The sequence below is a fragment of the Acomys minous genome, assembly GCF_964271855.1.
Source record: "Acomys minous genome assembly, chromosome: 9".
NCBI classification, from domain to species: domain Eukaryota; kingdom Metazoa; phylum Chordata; class Mammalia; order Rodentia; family Muridae; genus Acomys; species Acomys minous.
Window position 1 is genome coordinate 77,737,067 of NC_140490.1, and position 21,870 is coordinate 77,758,936.

Sequence of the window (21,870 nt, forward strand, 5' to 3'; positions counted from 1 at the left end):
TGACTCACGTAGATATCTGACATCATTTCATAAACAATGAGCAGTCCAACTGCTGGGGAGATGCCAGCAACATACTGCAGGCTGCTCTTGGTGACTGAGGTGACAGCTTCCTGACTTGTGCCCAGCCTACCAGAACTGAGCATGAAGAGAAAGGACTCAATATGCAAACCTGTCTCAGAGAGCCCATGGCCACGGGATTCTGCATCACTGTTTATTAGCTTCAGACTTACCTTCCATCAATTCTGCTAGAAAAGGAATGGACTCTGGAAGAAGAACAATGTAATTCTCCCTCAGCTTCTCAGCCAGAGCTAAGACAGCAATCAAGGCTGCAAACCGCACCTGGAAGGAACAGACATCAAGAATTAAACTGGTTCATTGTCCCTCATGCTGTTCATGTCTGAAGACCTGACCTGACCGGGCATGGCTCTTTTCACACTGAATGCTATTTTACACCCTCGCTGTGCTCACTCAAGGTCCTCCACAGATTAACACATTTTGTAGCCATTTAGAATAACGATAGTCTACAAATCCGTGATTTTCAAACTGTTCTAGCACTGCAGCTCTTTAAAATGTGAAGAGAAAAATTATGGTATTTTCTTTACAAGACAAACAAACAAACAAAGCAAGAGCCAATAAGTAAGGTGCTGCCACCAAGCCTAGTGGCCTGAGTTCAATCCTCAGATGCACATGTTGGGGGAAAGAGGGAAATGACTCTTCAGAGTTGTCCTCTGACCCCACACATGCACCCCAACAGGCACATGCCCCACCTAATACATAAATGTAAAACAAAACAAAACCTATGACAGACAGCTTTATTGCTTTCAACTAATAAATATAATCAATTGAATGGTCCTACTGAAGTCTGCTTTGGGCTGTTTACCCAGTGAGGCTCTCATATGACAGTCTGAGGTAATGATTTATGAATAAAACTGCTAGAAAGTTCCAGGTAAGGAATGTTAACGTCATTCAAGGTACCACAGTACTTATTTCTGCTCTGACTAAAGCAGTGTTCTGTGCACACCAGAACCACTCCAGGGCACAGTGACCTTGAAAATCAAGGAGTGATCTGGAGTTTTTACTATTTGAGACTTAGAGGAAAAGTATTTCAATGCTTTTGCCTACCATACTGAGGGGACTGGGAAATAGAACTATTTATAAAAGCCTGCAGAAGAAATAAGGAATTCTTTATTGTATTTGTGTGTGGTAGATTTGTGTGCATATGTATCTGAAGGCCAAAGGCTAATTTCAAGTGTTGTTCCTTGGGTGCCACCACCTTAAATTTTTCAGCCAGTCTTTTATTTTTACAGATACACCCCAGAATACTGGCTAAAATAATTTATTTACATTTATGTGCAGTGGTGTTTTGCCTGCATGTATGTCTGGGTAAGGTTGTTGGATCCACTGCAACTGGCGCCATAATCAGCTGTGAGCTGTCACGTCGCTGCTGGGAATCTAACCTCAGTCCTCTGGAAGAGCAGCCAATGCTCCCAACTGCTGAGCTACCTCTCCAGTGCCCAGCATGCTGGCTTTTTATGTGGGTTCTGGGGATCAAACTTTGGTCATGTGCTTGCACAAGTACTTCATTGACTGAGCCATCTCCCCAGCCCAGGAATTCTTTAGAAGGGCTAGAATTCTATATTATACAGTAGACCAGACCTCTAGTAGTGCAGACCCAGGGCCAGACTCTCCCATCAGTGCCCCAGGGCTGACATCCTGACTATAGGTAGGCATTCAGGCCACAGCCAAGGGGAATGCAGCTTTACCTTAGGGGAGGAATCTCTTGTCTTTAGCAGAATCTGGTAGTTGAGGGGTTTCCACATGGAGTCATCTGCCATGGCCACGGAGAACTGTGCGATGCAGGGTACTAGGTGCTTTGTCACCCGTTCTTGAAACCACTCTTCTCCTCCAAGCCTATTTTCCAGCTAGGAAGAGAGGCACATGGGCTGTCAGTGACAGGCACATTTTCTTTGTGCCCGAGCACATCCCTAATGTGTATTTTATCATCTTTTATAACATCAGCGGGCTCAAAAAGTAGGGTCTTCCCACCCTAATCTTGTCTCTAGGGCCAATCTCTCCCCCCTGGAGTTCAAGTAGCTGCAAAAGTTCTTAGAATCAAGCTTTCCTGCCAGAAGACCTGGTGTGTGTGTGTGTGCGCGCATGCGCATGCATGTGTGTATGTGTGTATGTACGGACTTTCCTGTGGGGGTACCATGTCCACTGAGGCTTAGTTGACAATAGTTAACACTCTTTCTTTTCAATGGATAAGCTGACAGTAAGATCTTATCTCTTTCCTTTTGAATAAATCCCAAGTAAAACTCAATGAACTCCACAATGAAGACAAGTCATACCCGTGAAAAAAAAATCAATTTTTGAATAGCTTTTTAATGAAGGACCCCTCCCCTAAAAAATAACTTATCCAAAAGCCTTGCAAGCTACCATGCAGCATACATAAGAAATGCAAAGACTGATCCAGGAGGCTTCAGAGGCAGAAGGCCATCCAGTGGGTTACCTGATCCACCAGGGGCATCATCAAGGCTTCTGCTCTCTCTCTACTCAAGAAGTTCTGGGTGTCAAAAAGGAAGATCTTGTATAAGCAGTTCAAGATAAACTGCAACAACAAGCAGCACTTTTCAGGATCATGTTCGGAGTCAAAAAATGCTTCATCTGTATGCAGGGAAAGAGTACAAGTGGTAAACACTAAGTCCTGGGCGTATAGACTGCCACAATTACACCAGAAGAGACTGCGGGTCTGACCTGGAAACTGTAAGCAGTGGAACACCGAACAACGGTCTCTCTGAGATGTGGCTCGCCTTCAGAGCTAAGACTGTGGTGCTTAGTTAGGCAAGTTCAGTCACTTCAGCTGCTTACTAGCAGAGGATAGACCAATTTAAACCCGGGAATTGAACCCACTGCCTCTCCTATATCAGGGAAGCACTCTACTAATGAGTAACAACGTCCACTCTGTCCTTTCTCCTGTGTCAACTGATTATTCCTTGTTCTAACAGAGGATACAGCGAAGTAAAAATTCATCATCCTTAGCAGAAAAGCCCAAGATCGTGGAAGTCTTTTCTGAGCTCTAGGCCTCATACTAATTGTTGTGTCAGTGGACTGGCCCAAAGCAGCTACCAACCTGTTTTGGAGATGTTTACTTGGTTCAAGGTGTCTGCAAAAGGTTTCACCAAGTGGCCAGCAAACAGAGTAAAAAGGCCTTTCAACTTCTCAGCAATGCAGTTGGCTAGATTGTAAAATGTCAACAGCCTGTCCTTCGGAGCATCTTCTGTCTTGGCCCAATCAAACAGCTACAATCACAAGAGAACAGTGACGTCATCTACTCATCCTGCCACTTACAGTGAGCAGATGCAGGAAGGAAGCCTCACCTTGAAGAAGAGAGGTCTGAATGTGACCTCAGAGAGCTTTACCACCATGGCCACTAGACAGTCAATGATATGATTTTCTGTTTTTCCAACTTCCTCTAGATCATCCTGAAAATGAAGGAACTAATTAGACAGCATGGATTAAATGCTTAGGCAAGGACAAATGCCACACAGCTATTTTTAAAATCTGGATCTTGCAAAGAAAGGGAGATGACAGCTTTAGGGCATGGGGATTGGGGACCAGCTCACCTCTGAGTGCTGTGCCCGGAAGTCCAGGGCTTCCAGGAAAAAGGTGGTCAGCTGAGATTGGTGAGACAAGAGCTCTTCCTTCTTCATCACCCCGATGTGCTCTTGCAAGATGCTCATAAACGGGCCCATGTGATTCTACCATGAATGAAGCAGAGAATATCAGTTTGCTTTGTTTTGGAGCTCAAACATTCTCACAGGAAGTGAATGATGCTATTGTCACTCCACATTTCAGTACCACCTTCCCTCTCCAAAGTCCACAGCCAACATGACCTCACCTTCCAGTTCTTTTGGATCTGCTTGAAAGTCTTGCTTATGGCTGGTAGTAGGACTCGAGGTGACAGCCCGGTGGCCAGGGTCTTTTGAAGAGACGTCAGGCGGATGTTAGCTTGTGAGGCAGAACCCATTTCTCTAGTAATTTTTTCTAGGTGAATCACCTGCAGGTACATGAAAAACAGTGACTGAGGGTGCTGGGCTGTGCCGACAACCACACGCATAGAAGGCTTGGTGAAGGCATGCAGTCAGCTCAAATGCCAGAGCACAGAACTCTTTAGAGTAAATTGACTAACTGCAGATAAAACTGGGTAGATGCTTCTCCTAACTGGAAGCCAATGAAGAGGGTGAACAAGTGTAGAAACACAAAAGGCTCTCAGCCTGATGATTTTCCTACAACTCAGGTGCTTCGTAGCTAAAAACAGTTGAAGATTCTATCAGCCTAGCCCCTAGCTGGCTAGCTGCAGTCAGGTGATGTCAGCAGCATCATGGCAGTCAAGATTCAGCTCCACAAATGGCAAACATTCACATGCCAGATAGTAGTAACCTTGTCAACAAGGGGCTGACATTCATGGTACTTCAGTCAAAAATGCCACTTGCCTACAGTGTGCTGACAGGCAGCCTGTAAGTGAGGGAGTCCTCTATATGCAACACCTCACAGGTAAGGAAGCGTTCCTATCAAAACCACAGCTACACTAGTTTCCAAAAGCAAAACAACTATAGCCAACTCTACCTGCCTACCCCCAAATCTAAAGAAAATAAAGCAGTAAATGCGACACAGCTGAAAAACAGAGCCATACTACTAAAAAAGGGATTCTTGCCTGCTAGTTCTACAATGAAGCAGAAGGGACAATGGAAGAAAAAAAAAAGCATGGTTAACAAACAAAAACACCTCTGTTCAGAAACAAGAATCATATCTGTCAAACAATAATAAATCAAGAGCCAGTAAGAGGACTGAATGGGTAAAACTGTTTCCCTTCACACCCCGGGCAGCAAGTCATAGTTGACCAAAGCCCACCTGCATCACAAGTCCTTCCAGATAGGGACTGATGAAGTGTGGGAGAGTCTCAACAACTTTGTGCAGGGCGGCCAGGGCACTGAGCAGGCCGACCTCACTGTGAACCAACTCACTCGTGCTCTTCATGGCTGACAGCAGCGATGGCATCAGGCTGGCAAGAGGGAACAAGTGTGTTAAGAGTGGCTGCAAGCCTCAGACAAACACTGAAGAAGGGAGGAGCAGGGGCAGGAAGAACTCTCAGCCAGGTGTGCTTGCCACAACACTGTAACCCACAACGTGAAGAATGCTGTCTGCACACTTTACATTACACGGACCAAGAAGTCCTTGGTAGAACAGTGCTGACACACGGTAACTGTGAAAAGAGATGTAGGGTATGTCCCCAGATTACAGGTGGCAGGGCTTTAAGGTAAGCAACTTGGTTATGGTCAAAGCCAATATCAGAGTCAGGAGCACCCAGCCTCCTTCCCTTTGCAGCGGCAGAAGGCTGCTCTGGTCATGCTTCTCAACTGGGAATTATACCATGTCTGAAGGTCACAGCAATGGTGTATTTTCCAGTGCAAGGAAAAGATCAATTCTTTCACACTTCTACTTTCATTTACTTTCTATTCAAGAAGCCAAAAGTCCCCAAGGCAGTCTCCTTCTCTTGCTGTAGTGGCTCTTGTTCCAAGGTACCTGGGTAGCTGAGGGATGGCCAGTGCTTCCAGAGTGGAGGTCACCTCTGCTATGCATAGCAGGGCGCTTCCCAGGACGTTTTTCTCCTCCTTTTTCTCCGGTGCTATCAGCTTTACTGCAGTGATCAGAACTGGTATGAAAGGCTCTCGGTTCTGTGCTCCAAAATTCTTGCATAGGAGTTTTAGGGTGTACAGCGCTGTCTGTCTGTTAATGGCTTGCTCATCTTCTGCCTCCTTTTTCTTATGTTGCACAATGGCCAGAAGGATTGGAACCAGTTTTAGAAAGCGCTGAACCTGAAGAAAAGGCAGCCCAAATGACCAACGATCAGAGCTATAAAGAGGGCCAGTCTCCATTCCCATCTCCTCTGCTTGGGTCTGTCTGATCTAATCGGAAATGCAGGCTGAGTCTCAAGCCACACAACTACTTTCAAGCAGCTGTTTCTCCCTAGTCCCTAGTGTAGAGAAGTTGGGTAGGGCCTTGATCATGTTAAACAAGTGTTCTACCATGGAGCTGTAGCCCTAGCCCATGATTTTGACTTTTGAGATAGGGTCTCACTAACCTGTCCAGACTGACCTCCAGCTCACTATGCAGTCTGGACATGGCTTGCACTTGAGAACTTCTTGTCATGGTCTCCTAAGGGCCACTACACCTAGCCCATCTGCCTTCTCTACATAAGCAAATGCATATGATCAACTTCCGATCCACACAGTATCCCAGTGAGGAGAGACCAAAATACGCTTTAGCTAAGGGCTGCATGGGCCACAGCAAGCAGTACATTGGGCCGAATTTATCCTCAGGTGAATTCTATATACATCTATAGTGTAAGAACCAACAACCTGTTTCTCACACATCCACAGTATGCCAACACGGATAATAATCCCTCTGCTGGAGACGGTGTACCTGAGAACTGTTGGGGAGCGAAAGCAGCTCTGTAGCAAGCAAAGGGAGACATAGGGGTTTGCAAGAGGGTCCTCACTTACCATTTTCTTCTTCCAGAATGTGTTATGCTGTAGCTTGTTATTCAAAAGATCCAGAGCTTTCCTACGGACAGATGGCAGGGGATTGCCTACCAGCCCTCTAATCACAGAGATGAATGTTTCTGTGGGCAGCAAGGCATTGACCTATATATAAAGAAATGAACAGTTTTTTTTTTGTTTGTTTCGTTTTGTTTTTTTGAGACAAGGTTTCTCTGTATAGCCTTGGCTGTCCTCGAACTCACAGTGATCTGCCTAACTCTGCCCCGAAAGAAGGGAGCATTTAACACAAAAGGGAAAAAAGAAAAGAATCAACTCCATAAGACAGATTTATTATTTTGGCAGAAAGCAAAGCTATGTAGCCCAGGTTGGCCTTGAACTCAGATTTGAGTGCTGCAACTATAGGTATGAACCACAAATCACCATGGCAAGCTCAGACTCTTGTTTATTATAAACCCTGAGATATCAGACTTTTTCATATATGCTCTCTCACATAATTCTTACATAGGCTCTCAGGTAGTTGCTACTAATCCCAATTAAAACCAAAAAACCTAACACTGAAGGAAGGAAGCTATTATAGGCCATGGCCTAATTTCAAGGCCACTCATGTATCTATAACATCTAACCGGCCTTTTATATTATCCACTTCAACGAAGCAGAACATTATATAGACATGGTCAACTATTAAGTTCATCAGATTAATTGAGGCACACATTCTCATCATTGGTAAACAAACACTCCCCCCACCCCCAAGTTTGTTTCTGGACAGTAAGAGGCTTGATTGAACAAGACAAACTTCGACCTTTTTCATATTATGAAAAATTGCTAGGTGGATTGTTAAAGTGAAACAATTTTACAGTGATATAAAACTAATACCAAACATGGTAACTAAAGCGAAAATGAAAGCCTACCTTATCTAGCATGTCGTAAGCTTTGCTGAGCAGGGCTCGCCAAAACTTCACAGTCAGTTTGTCTGCATTCTTTTCCATGGACTGTGCAACTGTGTTAATGTAGCCGAGAACTGTTTCAAGCAACCTTAAACAGAGGCACACTCAGAAAAGTCAACTTAGTGAAGTATTTCAGAGTTACTTCAGAAGTTACAGGAGAGAAAAGAGAGGAGGGAGCATTGCTGCTTATCCTCTGCTTGGATAACCAGTCCAGAGAATCTTCATCTGGCCTGGAGCAAAGTACTCAGGGCAAAGAAACACACTTGACAGATTTATTTTCAAGTTGAAATAAAAATGTCTGCAGTGAGAATGACAAAGCAGCAGGGAATGTAGCCAGACTGTGTGTATGTTACGTTTTTCCAGCTCCTTTCAAAGTTGGAATTATTCCCAAAAAGTAAAAAAAAGAATAAACATACCTCTGTTCAAGGCCGTGTAAGACCTTAGGACCACCACTTTCAACCACCTACAAATTAAAGAAGCTCCGTGAGAACAGTATGGACACTGATGATGAGTCATCTAATGTGGGTTAAAGAAACAAGACTATTCCCACAATCCTGCTCCTGAAACTTCTCTGACATTACAGTTTAGTTAGGCTGAGATCACCCTCACTGGCTGCAGCCACTAAACTGGGTTTACAGTATGTGTACAGCACAGCATGATTCAGAGAGATAGTGGTGAGCAGTGCTGCTTTTATGAAAGCCTGATCTGTGAGCTCCTACAGGGTATGAAAGCCAAGCATCATGAAAACAACCCAACAGTGTGTCTTCATATGAATGAACGCTGTATTTGTTTTTCAAGTATTCTTTTGTCCCCCTTTTAAGGTCCTGGAAATTAGTGGGGTGGTGGTGGTACACACCTTTAATCCTAATACTCGGGAGGCAGAGGCAGGTGATCTCTGAGTTCAAGGCCAGCCTGGTCTACAAAACAAGTTCCAAGGGAGCCAGGGGTACACAAAGAAGCCCTGAAAAATTTCTCATAAATTCTCTTTCAGTACCTTATTTGTATTGTATTGCTTATAAAAAAATTCCACACAATTAAAAAATAATAGTAACATTCTGTAACAGTAAGACAGCTGGTGTACTGAGATAACCAGGGAGCTGCAGAGCAAATGATAGGTCTGAGACTGCTGGTCTTCTTTTTTCCTGATTCTCACTCTTCATTCTTTTCTTGCATAGAAGGCCCCTCTGCTCTCTCTTTTGGAGAGGTGCCAACACTTTATCCATGACATAAGCCAGTTTCCTATGGGAGCTTCATCAGGGGGCTGTGTTGTTCATCATATTCCCTGCGAAGCAGGTCATTTATCCACTTGACTGGCAGACACTTGGTTTGTTAGCCCTTTGGGGCTGGCATGAGTAATGCTACCTTCCATTTGCCTGGAAACGACTGGTGGTGTGCATGTGCACGTGCCTCCACTGGGTCTATATGCCTGAGAATGAGGTTACTGGGGCTCACTCTGGTGGATAGTGTCCCAGCAGGTCCACATGGTGGACTGTACTGCCGGTTGCATTATCTTTCAAAGCATGTCTGACATTTTCACAAGACAATTGCCAAGCTATTTTTTTGTGAGTCTAAAACACTGTTTTCAGCAAAAGCAAGATCCCCTTTTATCATAAACACACTTAAAGAACACATCACCTTTTTGAGGAAATGATTAGAAGCAAGGAGTTGGGCCATGAAGGACACTGACAAATACTTAAAATGCCGAAGCTGTTTGCTTGTGTGAGTGTCCACCTTAAAAACTGCCAACATTTCATCTTGAACTTCACTCTTACTAGACACTGTCTTGGGAATGGCTTCTGAAAGACAGTAACAAAACAGACAACTTTATTCATCTTGAACAAATGATTTGCACAATGAACTTTCAGGAAGAGCATGTGAGCAGGATGCGTCTCAGAGAGAACTGTGCTCAGCTAGGACCCAAACCTTTCTTCGGCAAGTAGTGAGTGATGGGAACAATTTACCAAGCAAGCAGCCGCCCCACAGGCCTGAGAAGAGTAGGTCAGTCAAAGCGGAAAATACAACAGAATGAGAAAGTTGAGACAATCAGATAATCTAGCTCTGGACTGAGTTCCTGCGGGCTGAAGCCCAGATACAGCTAACAGAGTGTTAAGAGGTACAGCGGTCAGGGGTCTCTGGTGGACCACCTAAAATCCATGGTTCCTCTTTTATGGATGCACTAGAGGTCTGAGAACTGCTTTGCCCACTTCTGCTCCACCTCGGCTTTCAGACTGGATGGTGACTGACAGCTGGCCTGGGCTTACCTTCCTTTTCCTCTGGCAGCCTTTGCAGGTACTGGAGGATATTTATCAAGCTCTGGGTCTGATGCTGGACACTGAATTCACAGCAGACTGAAATCCAGAACTCAGTATCTGCCTCTAAAATCGCATCCTGTTTGGGAAGAAGGGGAAAGGTGACAAAACTGCCTAGCAAGCACATTAGTAAGCATAAACTTAGGACACACCCAGAACACATCCTTTAGCAATACATGCTTCTCTCTATAGCTGTCACCGGACGTGAAATTTGTGAATTTCTTCAGTGAAACAGCTATTCAAAGAACGGAGCCAGGAGCCCAGGACACCATGCAGCACGCCATCAGAGGAACTTCACTGCATGACTGAGGTACAAGAAGGATCTGTCCGCTCCCAGGCCCTGTCAGCTTTTGTTGGTAAGCTCTGGCCCATCCAAACAAATGGCCAGTCCTCCCTTGTACAGTCTCCACAGGCAGCTCCTAAAGGCACTGTTTCAATGCCCACCTTTGCTGGGCTTAACCCAGAACCACTGGTGGGGCTTCAGATTCCTTTCTTTCTTTCTTTTCTTTTTTTTTTGGTTAGGAAAGGTCAAGGGCCCTTAGAAGATGTTTTGTTGCTATTTAAAGATGTTCTGGGTCTACACATTCTGAAAGCTTAAAAAACAAAAACAAAAAACCCCCAGGAAACCTTGAAAAAGCTGCTGGGCAAGTACTGTCAGATAATGCACACTAAGCAGAGCTTGAGCTGAAAGGCATCTCAAAACCTGTATGACATCACTCCATTCCTTCTTACCAGCCCACCCGATATTCTGACCTTTTCTCCATAGGCAGCCATCACCACTGTTTTAGTGACATACTGTTCAAAAACCAAGATGAGGAGGATCCATAGGAATTTTTCTGCACCTAACGTGTCAACAAGTTGAACAAGGATGGGCAGGCGCCTATGCTCTGGCACGTGTGGAAGTGCATCCACGAATACACCAATGATTTTCACCACAATCTCTTCAACATTTCTAGTGACTTCTACAGAGTCTCCATTATCAGACTGCAAAAGATCAAGCAGGAACTCGAATAAGCACAAATAATCCTCAATACCAGCTTGCAGAGGGATTAGTCCTCTTAATGAAAACTCAGTGTCTACTTTATCTAAGGTGCTACATGGCTCTCAGGCAAATACAGCATTAAGGTGCTAGCTCTGGCTCCTGGAGTTACTGCCTGTAAGAAACAAGGTGCACACATACAGGACAACAACAGGAGGTGGGGAACGGCAGACAGAGGCACAGCGTCCTCACCTGGGCAGAATCTAAGCAAGAAGAGCAGAGAGAAAGCCAATAGCTCCCTGCTGCTTCTAGAGCAAAGCTCAGCTCATTACACTCTGGAATGGATTAAAGAACCGAAAGACTTGCTCCCAGCGCTCTCTAATCCTGGTGACTTGCTTCGTCCTCTTCACTCACACTGTGCACATGTTCTTTCCCATGCTACAGATGGCTCTGTCATATGTCTATACAAATCATGCCCTCCCTTTTATTGGCTCAAACCTGTTTCTTAGGAATTTTTCTGGTTATGCTAGATCATGTAAATGTCTCCTTATCCTCATCTCTTTGGTATTTACTTATTCCTTTGGCACATAATGTATGCACACACACACAGAAACACACTTTAGGCAAATGTCCTATAGCTGCTAATTTATTAAACTCAGGAAACACCAACTTAACCCTCAGAATTAAAAGGAGACAGTGTGAATATATTTCCCAGAACAGACAAAACATGACAAATGACATCCACAAGTGGGGATTACGGGTAACCAGCCTTTTATGCTTGAAGCTACTTTTCACTTCCCATATTTGTTTCCTATTGATACAGACCATGCTTAGAAAACTTGTGTTAAATTGCATGCTAAAGAATTTGACATTGTAGCTTTAAAAGTTCCTTTCTCTTATTTTTCTTTATTGTATTCCTAATTTAAGAAGTTCATTATCAAATTATGAAACAGACAGTCAATATGAAAATGTAATTAAATTTGTAAACCCATTTGCTTCAAAACTGTAAAATTCAGGACAAAGGAGAATCTGAGTGTTTCCAAACTGGCATTTACATGAAAACTGTAAAATTAAAAGGAATAACAATGATGGTGGCATCCGAATAGCTTACCTGAATAAGTGCTGGGATGACCATCTTCACTGTCTTGCTAATAACTTGAAAACTGTAAGCATCATCCAGGCGCATGACATTGGCTCCCATGAATGTAAAAATAGACATGATATTGTGAAGAACTTTATCCTGAAATAAAGTAAAATTGTCACCATTTTTTCTATTTCAAATATTAAAGATTTGTTTTAAAATTACTAATAAAAAACAATATTCTTTCTTCGAGAACAGGCAAGGGGCTGGGGCTAGGGAGGGAGCCCCTGCTTAGAACACACAAGGCCTTAAGGTTAAAGTCCTATACCACCAGAAATGAAAACAAACAACAATGGGCAGATAAGTTTCCAAATCTACAAATGGCCAAATGGCAGAAAAACACAAGGAGATAAGCAGCACCACCCGTGACTGGGAGGCTGTGGCATCAAGATGACAAGACACACCCTGTACCCACTACAGTGGCTAGAAGCTCTGGGGTGGATGTCACTTCCATGAATGATAGTCACACTCAATTTTTTTTTCTTTTTGGTCTTGTGTGTTTAGGATCTTCTGGGGACTGGCAGGCTAACCTTCCTGGATAGTTGCCAGGCGTCAGATACTGTATGAAGGGCTAACCACACATTGTCTCACTTAGAGAGTTTCATTACTTTACTAACTGAAGCTGCTTCTCCTTCTCCTCCTTCCCCACCTCCCCCAACACTGGGAATCAATTGCAGGGTATTGCATCTGCCAGGCCAAAGCTCTACCACTGAGCCCCAACCCTCTGCCTAATGAATTTAGATTAGTACATACTAATGCATTTCCACAGACAAAAAGACCTGAAATAGCCACTCACATCTTTCACTTACCGGAAATATTCCAGCAACAGTACCCAAAAGCAGAAGGGCATGGTGGTGAGTCTGCGGCATCTCTGAGAGGCGGATACACTGCACTATGAGTTCTACATTGAACTTCTCCTCATCTACAACATCTACAGTGGGGGAAGGGGAAAGTCTAAGTAGATGATATTCTCATGTGCCAAGCTGTAGATCTTCTGCCCTTTCTTTCCACCAAGCACATACCTTTAGGTATTCTGCCTCCATCTGGGGAGAGCTTTTGGCAGATGTTGAGCAAACAACTCAGAATTAATTGCTTAGTGTATTCCATGTTCCCCTGCTCCGATGACAAAGGTTCTAAACACCTTCAGGAACCCAGGAGAGAATTGGAATGTCTATGTTAATCCACTCACATTGATAACTACTGTCAGGAACTTATTCAATAAGGAATAAAGAATATACTATTGTTAAACATAGTTTATGAGATTTCTAATTCTAGTTTTTTCCTCTCTATGGATTTTCCACTAACCTACTTGAAATGTTCTAACAACGTAGAAAACTACTTTACTTTTCTAATGACAGAACCCTCCTCAATGCAATGGCAAACTCTACAGCTATGCTTTCTAATAATTTACTAAATATAGCAGGTGTCACACAGCACCCTTAAAGTACAATGCTGGTGGCGCAGATATGTCACTGAAAGTTAAGTAGGAAAGCAGGCAGAGCAATGAGGGCAGCTACTACACAACACAGGAGGAAGTCAGCTTAGGACACTGGTAGTGGGGGTCAGAAACCATTCTTTAGTACTTCAACTACAGTACTTCCTTTATTGGACAGATGACCTGAACAGGAGGAGTATCCTCAAATCAGCACAGGTAACTTTTTAACCCCCTATTATCTCACCGGCCAAATGCAAGTGACATTACCTTGACAGCAAGGTGAAGAGAGTTGGAATCAGGATCTGAGGGCCTCTGAGCTTCTTTTTGTGCTGCAGTAACTCCAGGATGAGGGTGACTCTCTGCCAGTAAGAGCCCTCAGCTTCTTGGACAGATTCTACATCTTGTGATTTTCTGGAAAACAGAGAGGACAAAAAGATGAAAATGCAAACACCATTATGCCTGCTTATGCAAAACTGGTGGGTATCTAGAAACCATAACCACAGCAGTCAGAGCCTGAGGAATGAGAGCAGGCTCCATGGTGTGTTCGTAACTCTTACTTCTGTTGCATTTTCTGCCTTCTTGTTTGCTGAATTGTACCCAAAGACTTGGCTTTATCTCGTGGCTCCAGTTCTATTCTGACTTGTTCAGCATCGACAGAAATCTGAAATATTGAGGGAATGGCTAGTGATGTAATCCACTGATAACAGCAATGGCTGTAATGTAATTATCAACTTTAAAATAAGATAAAAGCATTATTGCCGTAAACAGGGTCACACAGGTCAATGAAAACATTTCAGCCCACTTTCATGTCATTATGCAACTGGAAGCCTGCCCAATCCCCAAATACAAACACCACTAACGATGTCTTAGGCATTATGTAGGACTACTAACCATTCAAAATACTGAGAATAAGTAAGTGACTGTGAATGTTCAGCCACAGATGGGACATCTATAACTGACCTGCCCTATACCAAACAAGGCTCAGGGAACATTGTGGTAGAGTGGGCAGAAATAATCTAAGACCAGAAAGATGGAGAAGAATGCTATGAAATGCTGTCCTCTTGACATGGCAAGGCTGTTACACACATGAACTCACAGCAGCTGTGGCTGTCTGCACACTATGCTTTCAGCATGTGCCAGGTGTGGTAGTCCATGCCTGTAATCCCAGCACTGGGGGTGGGGTTGGGATGGCAGAGAGGCAGGCAAATTGCTGTGAGTCCGAGGCCAGACTGGTATACAGATTGCAGGTAGGGCTCTGTTATACAGAGAAACCCTGCCTTAAAAAAACCAAAAATTTCAGCATGGGGAAGGAGCTCCTGAGGCCCCCATTCCTGGCTGAAGAGCTATTGATAGCTGATGGTTTGTGAGCCAAGGGTATAACTGGAAGGCAGCCTATGCCCTTCAGTGTATGAACCAAAACTCATTTACATATGGGCAGCACTAGTTGGACTTAGTGGAATGTTTCTTTTTAAAATTAGAGCTTGAAGCTGGAAAGAAGATATACTGGCAGGGGGTGGGTGGAGGCAAGAGAAGTAGGTAGATATAATTAAGATGCATTGTATATAATGTATGAAAAATTTAAAGAATTAATTCAAAAATGCAAAATAAAAATTGCTGAAGGATATACAGTTTGGGTTTTTGTACCTCTCTAGTACATAGTTTTCTAAGTCTTGTTAATAGTGAAATCCGACCACAATGGAACAGTGTAAAATGTACGGTAGTTATATACTTTGTCAACTGGAAAAGACTGAACATTACAAATTACAAAGTTTGCAACTCACCCCTTTAAAAACACTGCCCACTGTCTGAACACATTGTGAGCTTTTGCAGTTTACCAACAAGTCGAACAACACGCACAGAAGCTTCTGCTGAACCTTCCCATCTGATATAGCTGCAAAGAATGGCTTTGTAATCTAGGAGCAGAAAACCCAGGATCAGCACACGTGCTTACCCACACCTTCCCTCACCACGTGACAACTCTGCTTTACTTTTCCTATTTAAAATGCAATGTTTAAAAAGGGGAGGGGAGGGGGGGTACTTATTATTGTGTGTGGGATGCATGTATGCACACACATGTGGGTTAGAGAAGAACTTCAGGGGAAGAACAACTTTCACCAGGGGTTGTGGGATCACACTCAAAGTGTCAGGTGTGTGCGGCAAGCACCTTTGCCTGTGGAGTCATCTCACCAGCTTTTAAATGCAATTCTTTCTGTATAGCAGGTAAAATGTATCTGTGCCTTTAAAAGCACATTCACGCATTAATAACTTACAACTCTACAGGCTTGATGAGGGTTGGGTTTTGGAGGAAGCCACTGACCTTTTCAAGAGCAGTGATCTGAGTGGTTGGCATTCCTGGGTGAAGCTCCTTCGTTGTGTGCATGGCTTTTATAAAGAGGTCTAGACTCTTTGGGTCTTTCTGTAAGAGGGAAGCTGAATGCTCATTGTACTTTCCCAGTGTGAGATGCAGAACAATGGCCTCATCTTTCAGGACAGCTGCGGGCTCCTTCTCCACCTTCTCTAGGAGTTGGTCCACCATAGGCAACAGCTGGGCAAGCACCGTCTGAAGACAGAGAGGGTTACTGGCAGCAACTGACACTCATCACCTGACAGTGCCCTAAATTCTCTACAGAAGCTGAAGATATTCTGAGGACAGAAAATACAAACTAAGGTGTGAGTATAGCAATAGTTTAGCATTTCCCTCAACCACCATTTCTAATTTGGTATGATAAGTAATATTAATTCAAATGAGGTATGTGAAAGCTTTAATAATTGAGCCATAGGTCAGCAAATCATGGCTTATCTGACAAAACTAGTGATGTCCTATATTTTTCACATGTCCATTGACGACAATCATAATCATCTTTTTACATACCCTGAGGCTGCTTTCCTAAGAGTGCCAGATGTGAGCAGCTGCAAAGACAGATGGTCCACGCAGCCCAAGAGTTGTTGCTTGGTATTTGCAGAGTACTGCCTATATTCAAGCCCTCATATAACATGGCACGTGTGCATATAATCTAGCCTCAGCTTTCCAAAAATCACCTCTTAACAGTTAATTATTATAATAATGCTGTACTTTTTAGGAAATACGGAGCAGGAAAAAAACCCTGCCTGTTTTTTGGAGACATAATTTTCTGTCGAACATTTCCAGAAGACATGAACTTCACAGACAGGAGTATGGACCACAATATGGACCATATTTACTATCTACTCTTTTATATAAAAATTTTGTCAACTTGTAAATGACACCAATGATAACTCAGGGATAATAACTGAAAAAATATAATCAATTAATTTTTACCCATTTAATTTTCTGAGTCTGAAGTAAGTCAAGAGCAATGGGGAGCATGGGCATTCAAGGCAGTGGGAGAAAGGGACTGAAAACACTGCTAGTTGGAGCAGACATTTCCTCTGCATCATGGGCTTCACTCCAGAAAAATACATGTACCCAAATATTTTATAAATGAAAAAAAAAAATCCAATTTCAGAGGCTTCAAACATATTTCTATGTAGAGGATTTCTCTTTGAAAAATGCACACAAAGCCGGGTGCAGTGGCGCATGCCTGTAATCCCGGCACTCAAGGAGGCAGAGGCAGGCAGATCTCTGTGAGTTTGAGGCCAGCCTGGTCTACAAAGTGAGTCCAGGACAGACAAGGATACAACAGAGAAGCCCTGTCTAGAAAAAAAAAACAAAAACAAAACAACAACAATAACAAAAGAAAAATGGGCACAAATCAAAACCTATGTAAAATCCAGCTGATGGGAAAGAACATACTTAATTTGAAAATGAATGGACTTATATTCAATACTAAAAGTAATATTTAATGAATGTGAAGCTTCACAGCATCCATTTTGAATGTCATTTCTGGTTGTAAATAAGTTCACAAAATTGAATAAACTTTAGATCTGATTAAAAAGAAAATGAATGGACATTTGTGATGTGTGCTTTTTGCATCCTGTTTCCTTCTTTCCCCTATAATTCTTCCTTCCAAATTGAGAAGAACATTCTCCTCCTGAGAGCACACAGCTGCTCCTTCACACACATGAAAGTTTCTCCTCAGGAAAGTCATATGGGACAGAGTGCACCGCGTTCTGTGGCATCGGCCATACCTCACTGTTCACATCTTGAAGCACTTTCATCAAGTCTTTCGCAATGTGAGATGGGCAGCCATACAAGCAGTGAAGAAGGCTTCTCAGGGTTTCAGACAGCTTCGGATGCAATTTCTGTTGCTCTTCTCTCTGTAGTTCATCAAACAACGTAGCCAAATCCTAGATTACCAGAAAGAAAGAAAATTGTATTATGAAGGGGAAAAGGAACTTTTATGACTAAATGCTCTAATTACGGAAGATTCTTTTCCAAATGACGACATTTCTTACACTTTTTAATTTCTCTTCAAATAAAGTCTCAACTGGAAAGACTATCAGTATCCAACAGTTAGCTCACAATGGAAGGTTGGACATTACTCTTTCATGCAGAATTGAAACACGGCATATGACCTTTAAAAAAATGGCAGATGCCAACACAATACATTGGTGGCCTGGTTCACCACAAGCCCTACAAGGACAGGAAGGGAAACTGCCCCTGCTCTACAGGCCCTCCCATCTCAACCTTCTTTGACAGCAGTCTACCTGAACCACATAGGTAGCATCTGATGTGATCTCCTCTGACTTAGGAACCAGGTGGGCTATCAGCAGCTGAAACTTGGAGGCCACTCTGCTGAGGACCTGCAGACCCTGAACAGAAGCTCTGCGGACTTCCTTGATAGGGCTTCCCAGATTGACGAGCAGAGATATCACCACTGAAACCAAAGGGGAAATGACATCAGTGAGCCCCAGTTAGTGTCACGGGTACACAGAGGTAGGCTTCCTTCTGGGGCTGGGAGCATGCATCTGACCTGACCAACACCCAGGCTACTGTCCCTAGCACTACCCCCACCCTGACCATCACACACACAAAAGGCTCCCTCTTCTGAAAACTGTTCACTGTTTAATCACGTCAGAAAAATGTGGGCCATGGTTCCTCAAAACGAGCCCAGAACATCTACTCTCTGTCAACTGACATCCACCTCCAGCTGCATGTTCTTCAGCAAGCACCCATGTATCCTAACTTGTGCTAGTCAAGGCTACGTGACGTCAGATCAATGCTGCATCAGTTCTCAGATCTATTCCTGCACTAAGAGCACCGGGAAGGTATCTGAATTCACTATGGGTGCTCTGCAAATGTTTCACTACTCACTGGTGTGGAGTTGTTTTGAGACAGTCTCACTATGTAGCCTGGGCTAGCCCTGAACTTCAGATTCCTTCTCTCTCTACTTCATAGGTGCCAGGATTACAGGCATTAACCAATCAAACCTGGCTCCCTGACTGACACTTGATTTTATTTTTAGTGCAGAAATCTTATAATCTCTCTCTCTCTCTTTTTTTTTCTTCTAGTGTTGTTGGTTTGGGTTTTTGTTGTTTCCTTTTTTGAAATAAGGTTGCAAAATAACCCAAGTTACTGTCTTCAGTTGGGTAAGATACTGCCCACCCTGAAAACTCATTCAGAAAATATCAATCTCTGTATTTATAGAGAGATTATATGTATTCTGTCTTCTTCTAACACCAGCTAAGTTTTGTGTTGCGTCTGCGTTTTAGGTGGAATTTTTGTACAAGGAATAAAGATAGGATTTCTAATGGTTAGCCTACTCTCCTATTTAACACCCACAAAAGCACTCCAGACCCGGAGGATATCAGCTCCATCCACTCATTCTGCACACATCTGCAATTTACCAGCAATTTCACAGCAGTGAATATAGTAAGAGCGGTCCCTCACCTCACTTATGCAGCGAAACTGCTAGCTTTGAGTTGAGGAATGTTTTTGCATTACCTTCATTTTGTTGCCTCTTGAACAAGAGGCATGTCTTGGTTTTGTCTAATACCTTTTCGGACTTTTGGATATTATATGAGGTTTCTCATTCAACAGTTTTGTTTATTAAGCCAATGTTGTATTTTAATATAAATGCTATCTGGCAGACATCTCCTATATGCAGGGCTCTTACAGAGCATCCGTCAGACTGAGGGCTCACACTTTTGTTGCCCCACACGTAAGCTTTGTAAACTTCTGGTGCTATGCTGGGTTTAAAGAACAAATCTGGATACTACGCACTTTACCTCCTGTCCTATTCAACAGCATGGACAGGAGAGCTTCAGAGGTCTATTAGATGCATCTCTTTGTGACACCAGCCACAATGGGTTTACAAGAGATGCATCAGTCAGGCACTGGCTTGGCCCCTGATCCTAACGTTCTCATGCTGAGGGCAGGAAGACTGCAGTGAGTTTCAAGGTCAGCTTCTTTTACCACATCAAGTGCCAGGCCAGCCAGGGCTACACAGTGGAACCCTGTTTCAATAAACAAACATGTATTTGGGATAAAAAGTTATCTTAATTCCTTTCACGTTACATGCTGGGGAAAATTTTTGTAACTATGCTAAAACCGGGCTGGTTGTGGTCACTCATAACCTATCATCTTTGCTCTTAGGAGGCCAAGACACGGGAACACTGTTGTGGGTGGGTGTGAGACAAGCCTGGGCCACATGGTGAGTTCTATGACAGCCCGAGTGATACAGAGCTCGTTTCAAACAAAGGACAAAATAAAAAGTTGCCAGCCTTTCCTTGGACTCGTCATAGACAGACACGTCTATAAGCACACCACAGACCCAGTGTGGACCTTTGAGGACTGGTGCATTCCTAAGACGCCTTTTCCTGAGGACCCAAGACTCTACTGTCAGTACTTAAGCTTTGAAATGGAACAAGTCCATTTCCCCAGAACTCTATGAAGCTCTGGGCCAGGTCTAGACAGCAGACGTTCGTTTGGAAGTACTTATGCAGGGAAGAGACTGATCACACATGAGTGAGAGCAGAAGGACGCCTGCTGTATAGCAACACGAGGGAAAAGTGAAGTTCCTTACTTCTGCTGATTGTGGAGAGCGACCTACATTACAATATACTGCCTCAGTGGATGGAAAAGTAATGGCAAACTGCACAGCTGAAATACTGATTTATAGACAAAGTATAACGCTGGGCGCGGTGGCGCACGCCTTAATCCCAGCACTTGGGAGGGAGAGGCAGGCGGATTGCTGTGAGTTCAGAGGCCAGCCTGGTCTACAAATAGAGTCCAAGACAGCCAAGGCTACACAGAGAAACCCTGTCTCGAAAATCCAAAAAAGAAACAAGACAAAGTATAAATGCCTTCTCTGGGTAGCCCTGGCTACCCTCAAACTTACTATATAGACCTTGATGGCCTTGAACTCAGAGATCCATCTGCCACTGCCTCCCAAGTGCTAGAATTAAGGGCATGCGCCACCACACCTGGCTTTTTGTTGTTGCTAATTTTTAAATTACATTTTTAGAAGTAAATAAAAATAAAGATATTTTTCTGTATGTGTACGTGGTGGAGGTGCAGTCACCACTGTGATGTGGTGGTGAGTGCAGAAGTCAGAACCACTTTCAGGGGCCAGTTCTCTCTTCCCAGGATTGAATTTAAGTCATCATGGGGCTTGAAGTTATGTTCTCTATACAATCAATGCAAGATTATGTGTTACACTTCCTCATATAGTAAGATGTCTCTAATGTACTATTTAAGATATTAAACGTGACCTGCCATACCTGGAGATGCAGTGGATGCTAGCTTTTGTTTATCCTGTGTGTTCTGAGAAGCAAGCATCACAGGGCCTATGTAAAGAGCTTGAGTCTGCAGCTGAGACTTCACAGTGCAGTTTAGTGGATTCGAAAGGCTAGAACCATAGGTCCACAGAACACAAAAGAATTTGAACAGCTGAAGAACATCTTGTAGATGTACCTAATCAAAAGAAAGCGAAACAAAGTGAAGTCTAGTACTTTCTCAGATAAGCGGTGCCAGATCTTTTCATTAATGTACAATAACAATATAGGAGAGAGTTAAGGACACATGCCTTATTGAATCACTCTTTTAATACTTGGAACTTTAACCACTTAGGAAGGCTGTCACTGAAGTATGAGATTCAAGAAAGCTCACTATAATTCTGCAGGGACATAACTAAAAACCAAGGCAAGAGTGGGACCGGGGCGCATCACTGAGAGCCCTTGACGAGTGGCAAGAGCAACAATGCTGACTGCCATGGAGAGAGAAGTCAGACATGGACAAGAGGACATTGCTTGCAACACGAGCGCAATAAAGCCCAGAGAAGTTTCATGAGTGACTCTATTTCTTGAATATCATCTTTGAACATTCAGCCAGTTTTCTCATCTATAGATGACTTTTCAAACACACATCGGGGTATTTTGATTCTTAAACACAATAGCCCATCAGCAGGGATGCCTGCAGTGCTCTTCTCACTCAACATGCTGCCTGGCTGTGATTACTGCACTGCTGTAGAGGGTGTGTTTATCAGTACACACTCTTCACTGCTGCAAAACATACTGTATTAATAGAACTGCAGTAGTCAAGTAACCTACACTACCTACAGCAGAAGTGCCTATGAGGAGCGA

The 21,870-nt window shown here is 43.4% G+C and overlaps 1 protein-coding gene across 1 annotated transcript in view; it reads right to left on the reverse strand.

Moving 5' to 3' along the window:
- Window positions 1-21,870, reverse strand: part of HEATR1 (HEAT repeat containing 1) — a 41,036-nt gene that overhangs the window by 827 nt on the left and 18,339 nt on the right. The window contains exons 21-45 of the mRNA XM_084796678.1: window positions 21,010-21,202; window positions 17,995-18,164; window positions 17,476-17,634; window positions 15,686-15,928; window positions 15,150-15,281; window positions 13,926-14,029; window positions 13,636-13,779; window positions 12,956-13,074; window positions 12,743-12,864; window positions 11,904-12,032; window positions 10,567-10,797; window positions 9,766-9,892; window positions 9,140-9,300; window positions 7,921-7,967; window positions 7,469-7,592; window positions 6,564-6,704; window positions 5,584-5,876; window positions 4,912-5,062; window positions 3,899-4,057; window positions 3,624-3,758; window positions 3,378-3,482; window positions 3,131-3,299; window positions 2,510-2,664; window positions 1,764-1,922; window positions 231-339 (exon numbers count right to left, since the gene is read on the reverse strand). Of these exons, the coding sequence (XP_084652804.1) occupies window positions 231-339; window positions 1,764-1,922; window positions 2,510-2,664; window positions 3,131-3,299; window positions 3,378-3,482; window positions 3,624-3,758; window positions 3,899-4,057; window positions 4,912-5,062; window positions 5,584-5,876; window positions 6,564-6,704; window positions 7,469-7,592; window positions 7,921-7,967; window positions 9,140-9,300; window positions 9,766-9,892; window positions 10,567-10,797; window positions 11,904-12,032; window positions 12,743-12,864; window positions 12,956-13,074; window positions 13,636-13,779; window positions 13,926-14,029; window positions 15,150-15,281; window positions 15,686-15,928; window positions 17,476-17,634; window positions 17,995-18,164; window positions 21,010-21,202 (3,781 nt within the window). The remainder of the gene's footprint in view (window positions 1-230; window positions 340-1,763; window positions 1,923-2,509; window positions 2,665-3,130; window positions 3,300-3,377; window positions 3,483-3,623; window positions 3,759-3,898; window positions 4,058-4,911; window positions 5,063-5,583; window positions 5,877-6,563; window positions 6,705-7,468; window positions 7,593-7,920; window positions 7,968-9,139; window positions 9,301-9,765; window positions 9,893-10,566; window positions 10,798-11,903; window positions 12,033-12,742; window positions 12,865-12,955; window positions 13,075-13,635; window positions 13,780-13,925; window positions 14,030-15,149; window positions 15,282-15,685; window positions 15,929-17,475; window positions 17,635-17,994; window positions 18,165-21,009; window positions 21,203-21,870) is intronic.